General features: G+C 34.5%; 2 protein-coding genes across 2 annotated transcripts in view; one reads left to right on the top strand and one right to left on the bottom strand.

Annotated features, from left to right (window-relative positions):
* Window positions 1-274: 274 nt before the first annotated feature.
* Window positions 275-1,561, bottom strand: LOC133181377 (heavy metal-binding protein HIP-like). Its single transcript, XM_061315893.1, has 2 exons — window positions 1,368-1,561; window positions 275-714 (listed from the first exon to the last, which is right to left on the bottom strand). The coding sequence occupies exons 1-2, from the start codon at window positions 1,546-1,548 to the stop codon at window positions 275-277; spliced, it is 621 nt and encodes a 206-aa protein (XP_061171877.1). The 5' UTR covers window positions 1,549-1,561.
* Window positions 1,562-10,025: 8,464 nt separating this feature from the next.
* The window catches only part of LOC133181030 (glutamic acid-rich protein-like), a 10,466-nt gene continuing 7,118 nt past the window's right edge, over window positions 10,026-13,373 (top strand). Inside the window, exons 1-5 of the mRNA XM_061315559.1 lie at window positions 10,026-10,066; window positions 10,448-10,583; window positions 11,468-11,602; window positions 12,085-12,258; window positions 12,434-13,373. The exon at window positions 12,434-13,373 is cut by the window's right edge and continues 202 nt beyond it. Of these exons, the coding sequence (XP_061171543.1) occupies window positions 12,110-12,258; window positions 12,434-13,373 (1,089 nt within the window). The 5' untranslated portion in view covers window positions 10,026-10,066; window positions 10,448-10,583; window positions 11,468-11,602; window positions 12,085-12,109. The remainder of the gene's footprint in view (window positions 10,067-10,447; window positions 10,584-11,467; window positions 11,603-12,084; window positions 12,259-12,433) is intronic.

Below are 13,373 nucleotides of genomic sequence, written 5' to 3'. Positions count from 1 at the left end.
TTGACCATTTGAACTTGACCTTGATATTGACTTACTTTTGAAAAACTTTAACTTTTTCTATATCTATTTGCTTTTGGGGCTTTCATATTTCACAGTTATATTCCTCGAGACAAGATCTAACTTTGGGTACCAACATATTTGATTTGCAGTTTAGAAAGTTTAACCTTTGATATGAGTTGCCATACAGGGGCATCAGTGTTTCACAAACACATCTTGTTTATTCCTGGTACATGTATAACAAATGTTTTATGGCATCTGTAAACTTGTGTAAATGTTAATGTAACAAGAAACCGGAAAAAGACGAAGTACCGAGACCAACTCCAAAAATGGTGTGAGAACATGGAAGCATATCAGAAACTCTGATCCACACACGGTCTCCAGAATTCATACGTGTGACAGCAGTTCCTGAAGACACTGCCCAATCGTCGTGATCATGTGCATCACTTATAGAATATGTTAAAACGGCGCTGTTGTGAACAAATTCATATTTCATGCAACTTCTGTCTCCGCTTGCAATAGACCATGCGAAGACATACAGACCAGAAATTGGTGCCACAAACTCCCCAGCATGCACAGAATAGCCATTGCCCTCGTTCAGAAGAACTTTGTCGAAGTGGATGGCTTGATGCACTCCAAGATTGATTTGATTCTGTGAAAGATGAGCATGGAAGGCGACTTGTGACTGTTGTCCTTGAGGTACAATGCGTTTTTTTCCTGGAATAATTGATTTTTGTTTAAAATAATCGTTACCACACTGTAAGAAGCACACAATCTATCTTTTGTTGTAATTAAAAACAGAACTGGTTTTGATTTAGTGGGTTGGTTTTTCGCCACCAATGTCAGATATACAATGTACGTACATCCAATAAACTATTTGAGCAAGACAGCTTTATGTCCACTGTAAGTGTCAATTATAATCTCATAATACTAAAATGTAGAAAAGGCCGATAGAGGAAAGCAAAACTAAATAAAAAACGATATTATTAAATATAAAAAAAAACGAAATTACAAGATTAAAAGCCGAAACTAAATAAAGTTTTACTTATAACGGAGATTCAATTTGGTTCAAATGAGGAGTACTTTTTCAAAAGGAGATAATAAAGAAATTGATAATGCGTTGTTGTGTCATTTAAAGAATATTCTTTTCGGTTTTTTATTTTGTAATTTCTTTTTTTTTATTTAAATATTTAATAATTTCTATTTTATTTAAAATTTTCGTTTGTTTATTTACTTAGTTTTGGTTTGCACTACTGGACCCCCCGTAAAAATGACTGAAATAAGAATACTTGGCATAATTTCTGTCATTATGGAAATTAATTATTCCTCGAGCATATTGGCAAATCATTTTAACCAATTCATATACTCACTGCTTTGGTCAATGACATCGGAGATTTGGCTTCCTCCTTGACAGGATTTTAATTTTTCTCTCAGAAAAGAGACTTCTTTTTCTAAATTTGAGAGTCTTTGTAGCACTTCCTGATAATTGTCATTAGCGCTAACAAAACAAGCTGTCTGTAGTGCCAAGCAAACAAAAATACTTGAAAGCATGTTACCACGACCTATTACCTATAGTTGCCCAAAGAATTCTATACTAACTGGTTGTTTTCTCAGATTTGTGAGGATTTTGTAGTCGAAACGTTAACAATCGAAAGATAAAGTATTTATAACGGATTCGTACAAACTGAGAATACTTTCTGATAAGGATGATTTGCTATCTCTAATGACTGAATTGCCTTATTCCCATCTCATACAGCAATACTTATAAGTTTTGAATAACAAAACTTAATGAAACCTAGAAAGTTTGTGCGAGTTCAAAAAAAAATTGTCTCATCATTCCTTATACAGGAACCTACATATAATAGATTTCAAACCTATTTGCCAAAATTTCAAAAGCAAATCATTTTTATCAAATGTGATAATTTTGCATGTGGCAAAAATTATGTCATTCAATATCTTGAGGTCAAAACTTTGATTAGACTGCGAATTTTCAGACTTAGAACTGAGTTGATTATTTTTTCCATCGCAATGGTGGAACGTGAAGCATAATGACTGGTAGTTGTCTATTGTTATGGCTATGCTTTTGACATATTTTTGAAACCTGCTTATAAAATCTGTGTAAGAATACTTGTATAAAAAGCTCCACCACTTTAACCTTCCAGTCTCTAGCACTGATCAGCAAGCAGTATATAGCACCTTACAACATGTCACAGGTATGTTCAGCTACTTTATAGTGACTGAACACCTGTGAGATAGGTCATTCTTATATCCAAAGGAGAAATAGCAATACTTCAAATCATATTTCTCTCTGTTTTACTTGTAGGTATCACTAAAAGAAAATGTCCAGATAACGAAATAGACAAGCAGGTATAATTGTTAATCGAGACATTGTTCAGGAAAGCAAAAACTCATTATGATGAGGAAGAGTGTTTTAAAACTCTTAAGCGGTTTGGTAATAGAATAGTCATAATATTTTCGCTGAAGCTGCTTGGATATATTTACATAATGTAAATAAAAGGCAAATTCAATTCGCTAATTTTTGCGAATTGAATAAATTTTTCAATTTCAACAGTTTTTAAAATTAAATTTTAATCTTTTTAATTATCTTTGTCAGTACCCATCGGATCCTCAACAAAGCATTGATTATGCACCCTTGCCAAAGTACATTTTTCTTTCTCGTGGTACGTCTTCGTCGTTTAATATGACAAGGATATATCTATATATATATATATATATATATATATATATATATATATATATATATATATATATATATATATATATATATATATATTGTATATATACTTTTTAATTCTTCCAAATGGGGCACTTAAAAACCTAGAAGCTACTGTCAAGAATGACATTTATGTATGCATATCGCTGATAAACGCTTGGGGGGGTTTAAATTTTTTTAACTGTATCCCATTTTGACACCTTCCATGCAAATATGGTCAACTTAGGAATTGCACAATGTTACTACAAGGGATATTATAATATGATACCATCAATTTTATTCAAAAATAATTTTGTTACATTAGTATAGATAAGACAGAGCTTCCTGAGTTTTCTCATATTGTTAAAGACAGAAGAGTCTGTAGTTATTTACTGAGCTACTATGTATATAGACGTATGGATAGGGATAGTGTAATTTGTATCAGGATGTTTAACTAAATTTAACAAAAGAATTAGAAATAATTCTTCGTGTCAAAGCTATAATCATTACAATTTATTGCGATTCTTTCAAACTAAAAAGAAAAAACATGTATATTGAAAGTTGGCCGGTTATTTATTGATTTTTAATCGGATATATTGTTGAATGTTTGTAAATGTCAGTATTGCTTATTGCGATTTGATCTTAGAAATAACTATGCAGATGAAATTTACCAGATTAAAAAAAAGAATGCTTGAATATTCTTACTATTTTAATCTAAAACAGGATATAGATATATATTGAAAGTCTTAGCTGAAATTAATACTTTTACAAACATACATTTTATCTGAGGTTTTACGAAAGGATCCTGCTTTGCACCAAAATATGAGTTAGAAACCAAATTACGTAAAATGTTTATGAGGGTATGTGGGAATTCAAGTGTGCGTGAGCTGAGACATTTTTTTATTGCCGGTATAGGGTGGCATGTGTAAACGTGGACAATTTTAATGTAACAGGAAACCGGTAAAGGACGAAGTACCGAAATCAGCTCCAAAAATGGTGTGAGAACACGAAAGCATATCAGAAACTCTGATCCACACACGGTCTCCTGAGTTCATACGTGTTACAGCAGTTCCTGAAGACACGGCCCAATCATTATGTTGGGCTGCATCACTTATAGAATAAAACAAGACGACACTGTTCTGAACAAATTCATATTAATCTCCACTTGCAAGTGACCAGGAAAACACGTACAAACCAGGAACTGGTGCAACAAATTCCCCAGCATGAACCGAATAGCCATTGCCCTCGTTCAGAAGAACTTTATCAAAGTGGATAGCTTGATGCAGTCCAAGATTGTTTTGATTCTGTGAAAGACGAGCATGGAAGGCGACTTGTGACTGTTGTTCTTGAGGAACATTTCGTTTTTCTCCTGAAATATAGTGTTAAATATACTATATTTTAACCTGTTAACAGTGACACAATTTGTTTAGAAAGACATGTTAAAGATATTTTCAGTTTTAATAAAACATATTCGTAAAATGATTTTAAGTACATTATACTTGGTACAGTATACTTGATAGCACTTTAAGATTAGAAATTCTCGAATCGGAATACTAGTCATCAATATAAATTTAGTTTTGATAACGAAGAATTAACAAAGGAGTGAATATTATCAAAATTATCTTGTTAATTGTCCTGGTTGTAACCAGTAATTTGTGCTTGATTTCCATTTTAACTCACTTCAACAAAGTTGGAGGGAACTCTTTGTAATACAGCATCTCAGTTTAATGGTCTTTTCAAGCACTTCTATGCCCTACATAATTAATCTATGCATGGACAATGCTTCTAATATGTTTCACTGTACCAGTCAAGATTTCAGATGCTGCAATTTCAGCTAAAGAATGACCAGAATAATGTTTTTAAGCAGGTTAAAGTTTTTGGAGCAGGTTAAAGCTTTTGGAGCAGGGTGAAAGTGTTAGGAGCAGGTCTGTTGCCAGGTAACTATAAGCCCTATACTGACCAAATTTGCATGGATGATGCCAGGCTTGTTTGAATACTGGATCTGATCTAATTTTCCGGTTGAGTGATCGGGTTAAAGCTTTTGGAGCAGGTTCATTCTGAAGTAACTATAAGCCCTGTGTTGACCAAACTTGCTTGAATGATACATCTTAGGATGCACGCATACTACTTGACTTGCTCCGGATGCTGAATCTGACCTACATTTTCCAGATGATTGACCAGGTTAAAGATTTTGGAGTAGGTTCATTCTAAAGTGACTATAAGCCCTATGCCTATGCTAACCAACTTTGTATTGAAGATACATTTATTGATGCACACTACCGTGTTGTTTTGGATGCGTGATTTGACCTACATTTTTCAGATTGGTTACTAGGTTAAGGTTTTTGGATGAGGTCCATCACCAAGAAACTATAAGTCCTATCTGAACCTATCTACCAAGACCAAACTTGCAGGGATGATGCATCCAGGGATGAACATACACTCTCAAACTTTCTTTACATGCTGGATTTGACTTACATTTTCTGGGTGAGTGGCTAGTTTAATGTGGGCTTCCTTTTTAAGATTAAGTCCATTCCCAAGTTCCTGCAAGCCCTATCGGACCAAAATTGCATAAATGTTGTATCTAGGGATGCACACTACTAGATTATTAGTTAGTGTGGGACTTTCCCTTACTTAAAGATAACATTCGTTGAGGTGAACTCTGTAATCTTTGATTACCTAGATGTATGTTTGGACTAGAGATTGATAAATATATGGGCTAACACGAACAGAATTTACTTACTGCTATGGGCATCGATGTTGGAACACTGGCTTCCTCTTTCAGAGGATTCAAGCTTTACCTTCAGAGTGGAGACTTCGTTTTTTTAAATATGAAAGTTCCTGAAGGATATTTAGAATTAAATCATCTTGATATTTGTCATCCCCACCGACACTTAGAGCTGTTAGTAGCGTTAAAAAAAACTAAAATTTCTGAAAACATGTTTTGAATCCCTCCTATAATTCTACAAAGACGTTAACACTATCTCTAATTTATGGGCCCTTTTAGTCAAAATGCACCAGATTTTGTATTCATATACCTGTGACTTGAGCAGATGATTTGATAAGCTTTGCGAGAATAGGAAAGTTTTTGATCTTTTTTTAACTATAAATCATTAAATGAAAAGCTGCAGCCACTGTCAATTTAAGATATATCAGTACATATTTAAATTTATGGTGTCACAATATGTAAGATCTAATTTTTTATGTTCCCTTCATAGGGAAGGAGAATTTTTTGTTTTGTATGATTTTCTGTCTTTCACAAAACTGTGTTTTGGTCATGGCCATTGAATCATTGATTAGAATATTTTCAAAAATCAAACTTTAGTATGTTGTTGCCAATTGCTAAGACCAATGCTCTTATTATCTTCACAAGATTTTACATCAAGGTCATTAAGTAATAGAATATTGAGCTCGTGTCCGTGCCATAATTCTTGACTGCAATAAATTCAAACTTAGGTTTGTCAAGTTACTTTTGATAACACAAAGTAGGTTTTGAATCAAGGTCATATCTCTAAGATCAACGTGAAAGGGAAGCGGGGTTATGCATGTATTGAAATTGTGTCAAGGTTATAACATATGAACCTTTGAGTGGAATGAATTCTTAGTATGTTGCTTTTGATGCATGACCCAAAGATGTGTCATTACCATGTCTTAAGGACATATCTCATTATATCAAGGTCACTGGGCAATGAGATGTTAGACTAATGATACAATCTAGTTAATTGAATATCTTTGTAAATACTAATTCGAAAAATAGTCAGTCCCGTTCATGCTGTTTAACACATGCTTTATTATCGACTCAAAGAACATGTCGTCAATGTATCCGTCATGGTCAAGGACGCAATTGGAGAAAAAAAGGACATACTTCTTTTTCTACAATGAAAACATTTAGTTTACAATCGGTCACGTTCTGCAAGCCAACAGAACCCGACAATTGTTTTGACTCAAAATTCCTGTTGCTCTTTCTTTGAATTGTAACTTGTTCATTTTCTTTCTTTCTTTAAACTCTGCTTTTATAATCATTTATTCTTATACCCATTTCACACACTAATACTTGTAAGTATTGATTAACAAATGAAACCAAGAAAGTTGATGTTAGTTCACACAAAGTTTTTCCATCGTAACCTATACAGGAACATAATAAATTTCTAATTTTTTGTCAATCTTTTCAAAATATAAATAACAAGATGAGTTTGTGAAACACTGATACCCCCGTATGGCAGCTTATAGCGAAGGTTTAAGTTTCTCAAATGCAAGTTAACTCCAAGGTCAAGGTCAAGAGATCAAAAATGTTGTTACCCAAAGAAAGGACTGGTGTCAATGGATACACCTAGTAAATATGAAAGCCCAAGCACCAACCATTCAAAAGTTAAGGTCAAGGCTAATGTTTTTTAAAAATGGGTCATATTCCAAGTTCAAGGTCAAAGGGTCAAAGTTAATGGTACGCATGGGAAGACCTTTTCATAAGAAATACACATACAAGATATAAAAGCCTTAGCGTCAACTGTTCAAAAGTTATAGCCAAGGTTAAAGTTTTTAAGAAGTAGGTCAAACTCCAAGGTCAAAAGGTCAAAGTTGTTGGTATCGAAAGGAAGGCCTTGTCACAAGGAAAATACCTGTGAAATTTGAAAGTCCTATTACTAAATGTTCAAAAGTTATGACCAAGGTTAAAGTTTTTTAAAAGTGGGTCAAACTCTTAGGTAAAGATCAAAAGGTCAAAAATATTTACACCCATGGAAAGGCCAAATGAGGTACCAACGTTACTGACAAACCGACCATTCAACTAAATGAGTCGATCTGCATTATGGGTGACTATCAAAATATACTACGTTTAGAAAAGGACAGTTTTTCTAATCGCTCTCGGAAAGACATTATGCATTTTTTCAAGTATTTTACACACTTAATGCAATATGTACATCATTATCTACTAATTCCAAGTTCACATTTTCTAACTATTGTGTTACAACGGTAAAATTTGGGGTATTCTCCACTCCATGCAGGCGCGAATCCAGGAATTGAAGTTAGGGGGCGCAAAAAGTAGGCAGGGGGTCTGGTTCCTGGATTCTAGAGATTTTGTAGGGTAAAAATGAGGTCTACCGAGTAGATATTTTTACATTTTCTCGACGAAACTATGACTTACGCTAACTTTGACGATTTTAGAGGGGGGCAAGCGCCGGTTGCGCCCCCCCCCCTCAAATCCGCCACTGCCATTGTATAAGTCATTTGTGGACAATTGCCTGTATTCCCGTGCTGTACTGTCAGTGAATACAATTTTCACGTGTATTCCATCGTCCAAACCAATCTACTCTGAGGTGTACTCACGTAATGTCATGTATGAATGACCTTCGATGGCCATTTAAAGTTTGAAATGGTTTAGAGATGCTTTGTTTACTAAGTATACTACTTTCATATATAATTTAGCTACTATGGCCAAGGTACATGTCCTGCAGCAATAAACTTATGTTTTTAAATGCATTAACTTTTAATTTCTTGTCAACAAATTACTAAGCTACGACGAATAACACCAATAGCATGGCAAATGTACGAATCTCAAGTTATAAAAACTGGATTCTTCTTACTTGTAAGGACTTTGTGAGCGGTATTTCAACGTACTGTTTAACACGGAAAATTGGCTTTGTTTGTTAATGTGAGCATGGGAAATCTTAATTAGTACCTAATCTTCCTATTTTTAGCAAAAATGTAGAAAATAATCATTAGTTGACTTTCCCGCAGTCATTTGAAATCGTGTCGTAAATTTGCCTGAACCACGTGTTTGATTTAATAAAAAATCAATGTAAACATATAGTAGACCAACACGCTTTTCTGCTCATTCATTGCCATGTTCGCGGTAAGCACCGCCTTGCGCAACGACAACAATATCCATATAAGGTAGATTCCTCGACCTGTAAAAGTTGGGTAAATTTTTGCAAAAGTGGGTCAAACTATAAGGTCAAGAGGTCAAATATGTTCGTGCCCAAAGGAAGGTCTTGTCACAAGGAATACACATGTGAAATATGAAAGCAATAGCTCCAACCAATCAAAAGTTATGGGCAAGATTAAAGTTTTTGTGGACAAACAGACAAACAAACAGGCAGACAGGGCAAAAACTATATACCCCCGAATCTTCGACACTTTTTTGCAGTTAGTCAGATCAGGATAATGTGGTAATGTATGAATAAAAGTTTGATTTGTTCCTGAAAGAAGTTGGAACCTCCCCGCCCCCCCCCCCTCCTCCCAACCCACGTAATAGTTTTTGACAATTTTCAATCCCCCAAGCATTTTTTTTGCTTTACAAAGTTTTTTATCTTCAGGTAATTTGTCAAATTTATTTCTGTCTGCCCCTTTCAAAAATGACTGAAATCAAAGACGGATCCAGGGCCGGCGCGCCGGGCGCACCCCTCCCCCCCCCCCCCCCCCCCGTTTGAATTTTTTTTATGTAGAACTTATATGTCCATTATCCAAAATCAAGGGAAAAAACATCTAGATCTTATTTGTAAGAATGCGTCAGCTTCGCCCTGGACCCCCACCAGGGCTTTGCCCTAGACCCACTGGGGGCTTCATGCAGACCCCTGACCCCCCCCCCCCCGCTTTCTACTGCGCCCCCCCCCCCCCCCGTTATGAAATTCCTGGATCCGCCACTGGAAATCTACCATCATATGGGATTTGAGTATGTGACCAACACGTATTAATATCCCCATACGTGTTTTAAAATTATACCTTATTTTTTAATCAAAATTTTTATTTGTCATGTAATTATCTATATTCAAAAGGCTTGTGGCCGTAACTTTTATATTTTTTGATGAAAAGCTTTGATACTATGAATTAACAGACATATTATAAGTGTACACAAAATGGCATGGTCACATTATGAACATGCATGCATGTGCGCGTGCGCGCAATGCTAAGATGACCAATATGCTTGATTTAGCCGGAACTTATATATTTTTTGATGAAATGTTTTGAAACTGAGAATATAAAGATGCATATATAGTATAGACGAGATGACATGATCATCCTGCACATGCATGCACGTGCGCGCGCGTGAAATGCAAAAAATGACCATTATACTTCATTGCCTTATTTAATGAACTAGCTTACAGGAAAAAAGTCACCAAAAGGGAGTTGGGGAGCGTTTGGGGAACATCTGTAACGGTCCGTGATCGCATTTCTCTTTATATATATGGTGATGGAGTTTGGGTACTCGGGAACATATATGCATGCTTCAGTTTTATTCCGGGAATAAGAATTCCTATCTGCAAGACTTTGTAGGTTACAATTTCCGGATGTTTTGAATCACGTCCAATTCACGAATTCGACGAAAGACGAAAGTGAATATTCTATTCAGGAACAGAAATTAATGTAAAGAACGATGTTTTACTAATTTTTACATCATGACTTACATAATGATCAATATTTATTCAATATATTTCTATGTATTGTGTTGAAAATGATATAGGGGCCTATTTAGCGTAAAACTAAAATCTACAAACGAAAAATATCTTGCTTTCAAAAGTAACGGTAACGGTTTCTCGGTAATCTAAGTTCAACAACTTTCTTTCCTCTTCTCTACTCTCTTATGTTATAGGTATTTATTTCACATAAGCGTTTAATATTTTTATAGGTCTTGAATTCTTGTACAAATTGTTTTGATGGTTATGATTCCTCTGTACTTTTTGTAAATGTAAACTGGTAAATTCCTGTTTAGTTAGTATTGTAAATTTATATCAATCCATCATTCAGATCTACGGCAACATTGATACACTCTGGATCCTTTCTTTGAAGATCGCTACTTGACTTCTAGTGATAGAGCATTTGTGCAGGAAGTGACATCACAAATTGAGTCTTTTTCTTCCAGGACACCAAAATCTAAGAAAAGGTAACTACATGTGCTTAATTCTGATAGTCCACCACATCATAAACTGACAGGGATTAATGGAAAACTTGATTTGTAGTCAGAATTGTGTATCCACATGGGTGTGCCAATTCATTCAGCTGCAAAATTTTGATAGGCTCATGCAGCTTGCACAGCTATAAATTTAAAAAAAAATAAAGATGTCCTTAAGGTCAGCTGACCACAAAAATATTAAAGGCAACACCAAGAAAAAGTGAATAAGAACACAAAATAATTTACTTTTAGACAGTTTTAATGTACAGCCTATATTCAAATTTTTAGATAAACAGAAAGAAGTGGATGTAATTGAAACTATGTAGCTATTTGGAAAAAGATTTTTTGTTAAATTTGTAAACTTGTAATCATTTAATAAAAGATTTCAATTGCATTCTTTTGATTGATTCTAATAACCATGTTGCTGTATGGAACAGGCTTACCAAGTATGCCAAGTAAAACATATATAGTCAAACCTCGTTATCTCAAACTAGATGGGACCGAGAAAAAAACTTAATTACTTTAACATGTTCAAGATGTCCATGGGTTCGAGACATTGAGGGTGAAATACTTAAAGAAAAAGGACTTGGAACTTTCCAATCACTTTGACATATCCATTGTATTCGAGATATCCGTGTTCGACATACCGAAGTTCAATTGTATGTTAAAACGTGATTACACATTAAAAGTAATCATGTTATTATTTATAATTGTAATGGAATAAATTAACAATAAAATAGGATTTTATTTTATAGATCTCTCAGATTTCATGTCCTACAATAGTTACATGTATATATTAGACTAAAAATATTACTTTTAAAGTATTTGCAGTAATGAATAAATCTGATGTAAGCTTTGCTTTTCTGTTCCTATAGAGTCCTGTTATTTCCAGCTGTCAACAGTTATCAAAGATTTCTGATTCACAAAACTATAGAGGGATTCCCAGAACTCCACAGTTTTTCCATTGGACAAGGAGACACTCGGAGAACTGTTGTGACAAAAGTCCAAAGGTTGGTATTCAGACTTCAGAGACATTTGCCAATTGTAAATTAGTGGAAAACAGATTGTTAAGGATATATATATATACATGTATAAATATATATATATATATACACTCACTATTATATGGATTTGTAAAATTGCATTTACCTTGCATGCAAATTTTCCACATAAATGCAAAAAAAAAAAAAAAAAAAAAAAAAACTACCTTAAGTTTGTAACCACACACCTCTTGCAAATAACAGCATCATGAGATGCCACATATCATCATTCAATCCTTAATCAGGTGTTTTTTCTGTATCCTAGTTTAGAATAAAAATGATAAAATGAATTTCTCTGTAAAGAATAATGTGTTCTGGATAAAAAAAAAAAGGCCTTATAGATGACAATTATGCAAATGTGTGTTTTGATTGTTGATTGTCCATATAAGCCAAATTTTGTATTTAGAATTGGTCAAGTCAATATAAAAAATGATGTTTATATTTGTTTTAAGAATAAATCAGGAGGAATTGTGGTTCATGTCTGCCCCTAGACCTCAGTCATCCAGGGGAAGGGGCAGAGGTCGTCATGGAGGTCAAGGGGTCAATAACAGTTCACTGGTTAAAGAAACCACAAGAGACCAAAGTCCCAAAGAAAATGATAATGTTTCCCCAGCAGGAGTAAATAGGTAACATTACTACATTTGAAAAAAAGGATGTTATAAAAAGTTGCTGAAAGTTGAGTCAACTTTCATTTTGACAGTTGTTTTTGATGTAAATGTTAAATAGTCATTCAATATCTCGAAAGAAACTCCTGTTATTTAACAAGGTAGAGAAATTACACGTATGTATATTTTTTCTCAGACAAAGGAAAAAGAAACCTGAAGTGCAGAGGTATGTCCCTAGAGGGCGGCGTCTTCTGAATCAACAGGATGAGGAAGCAAGGTTAGAGCAAAATCAAAATCGCAGCAGTCCTCCGTTATCTTCCAGGGGCAGTAACTCACCAATAGGAAAAGACTATAGTACCAGCAGTCATCCTGAAAACATTGCAGATCAATCTCTAAGAAGTAGTAATAAAGGGAAAAAGAATAATGTTGACATTTCACCAGGAAGAAGTCAAGAAGAACAGGACAATCAGAAATGTATGGGGGATTTTAACAGGGAAGTTAGTCAAGGGGAAGTTTCTAATGTTAGTGCTACTGAAACAACCGTATCTTTGGAACAAGTAGATATTCCCTCTAAAGAAAGCATAGAACATTTCCTTGACAATAGAATGGTGAATAATTGTGTGTTTGTAGAACATGAAAGTATGGATAGCTCTAAAGGGACACAAAAAGAGAATAAAGAAATAAGTCAGATAGATGTACAATCTCATAGCAACTGTGATATAAGTGAAAGCAGAGGAGAGGAGGAATGTATGGATGTGAAAGTAGAAGAAGAGAAAGATTTCAATTACAATTTAGACCAAGATAAGAGGATTGAATGTGATGGAGAAACTTTAAAAGAGAAAATAGGAGAAAATGTAAATATGGCTGAAAGTGAAAGTAATGTACAGAATGTATTAGAGAAGGAAGAGGGAGCAACACTAATGGAGACCAATACTCAAGATGGTAATGTGGATGATGGGGAAGATGACATTCCATTGAACTGGGATGATGACGTGGAGGAAATAAATGAAAATGTAGGATCAAAGAACACCAGTGAGCAAAAAAGGGAAAATCAAGATGAAGATAATAATGAAAGAAAGGTGAAGGCACAAGAAAGTGAGGGTAAAACTGAAGTGAAGAAAATTAAACTGAAGAAG

The sequence above is a fragment of the Saccostrea echinata genome, unplaced genomic scaffold (genome assembly GCF_033153115.1).
Source record: "Saccostrea echinata isolate AGI-Se365-2 ecotype Australia unplaced genomic scaffold, CSIRO_AGI_Sech_v1 ptg000008l, whole genome shotgun sequence".
NCBI classification, from domain to species: Eukaryota; Metazoa; Mollusca; class Bivalvia; order Ostreida; family Ostreidae; genus Saccostrea; species Saccostrea echinata.
The sequence above is the reverse complement of the archived record's forward strand: the minus strand, read 5'-3'. Positions and strand labels throughout refer to the sequence as shown.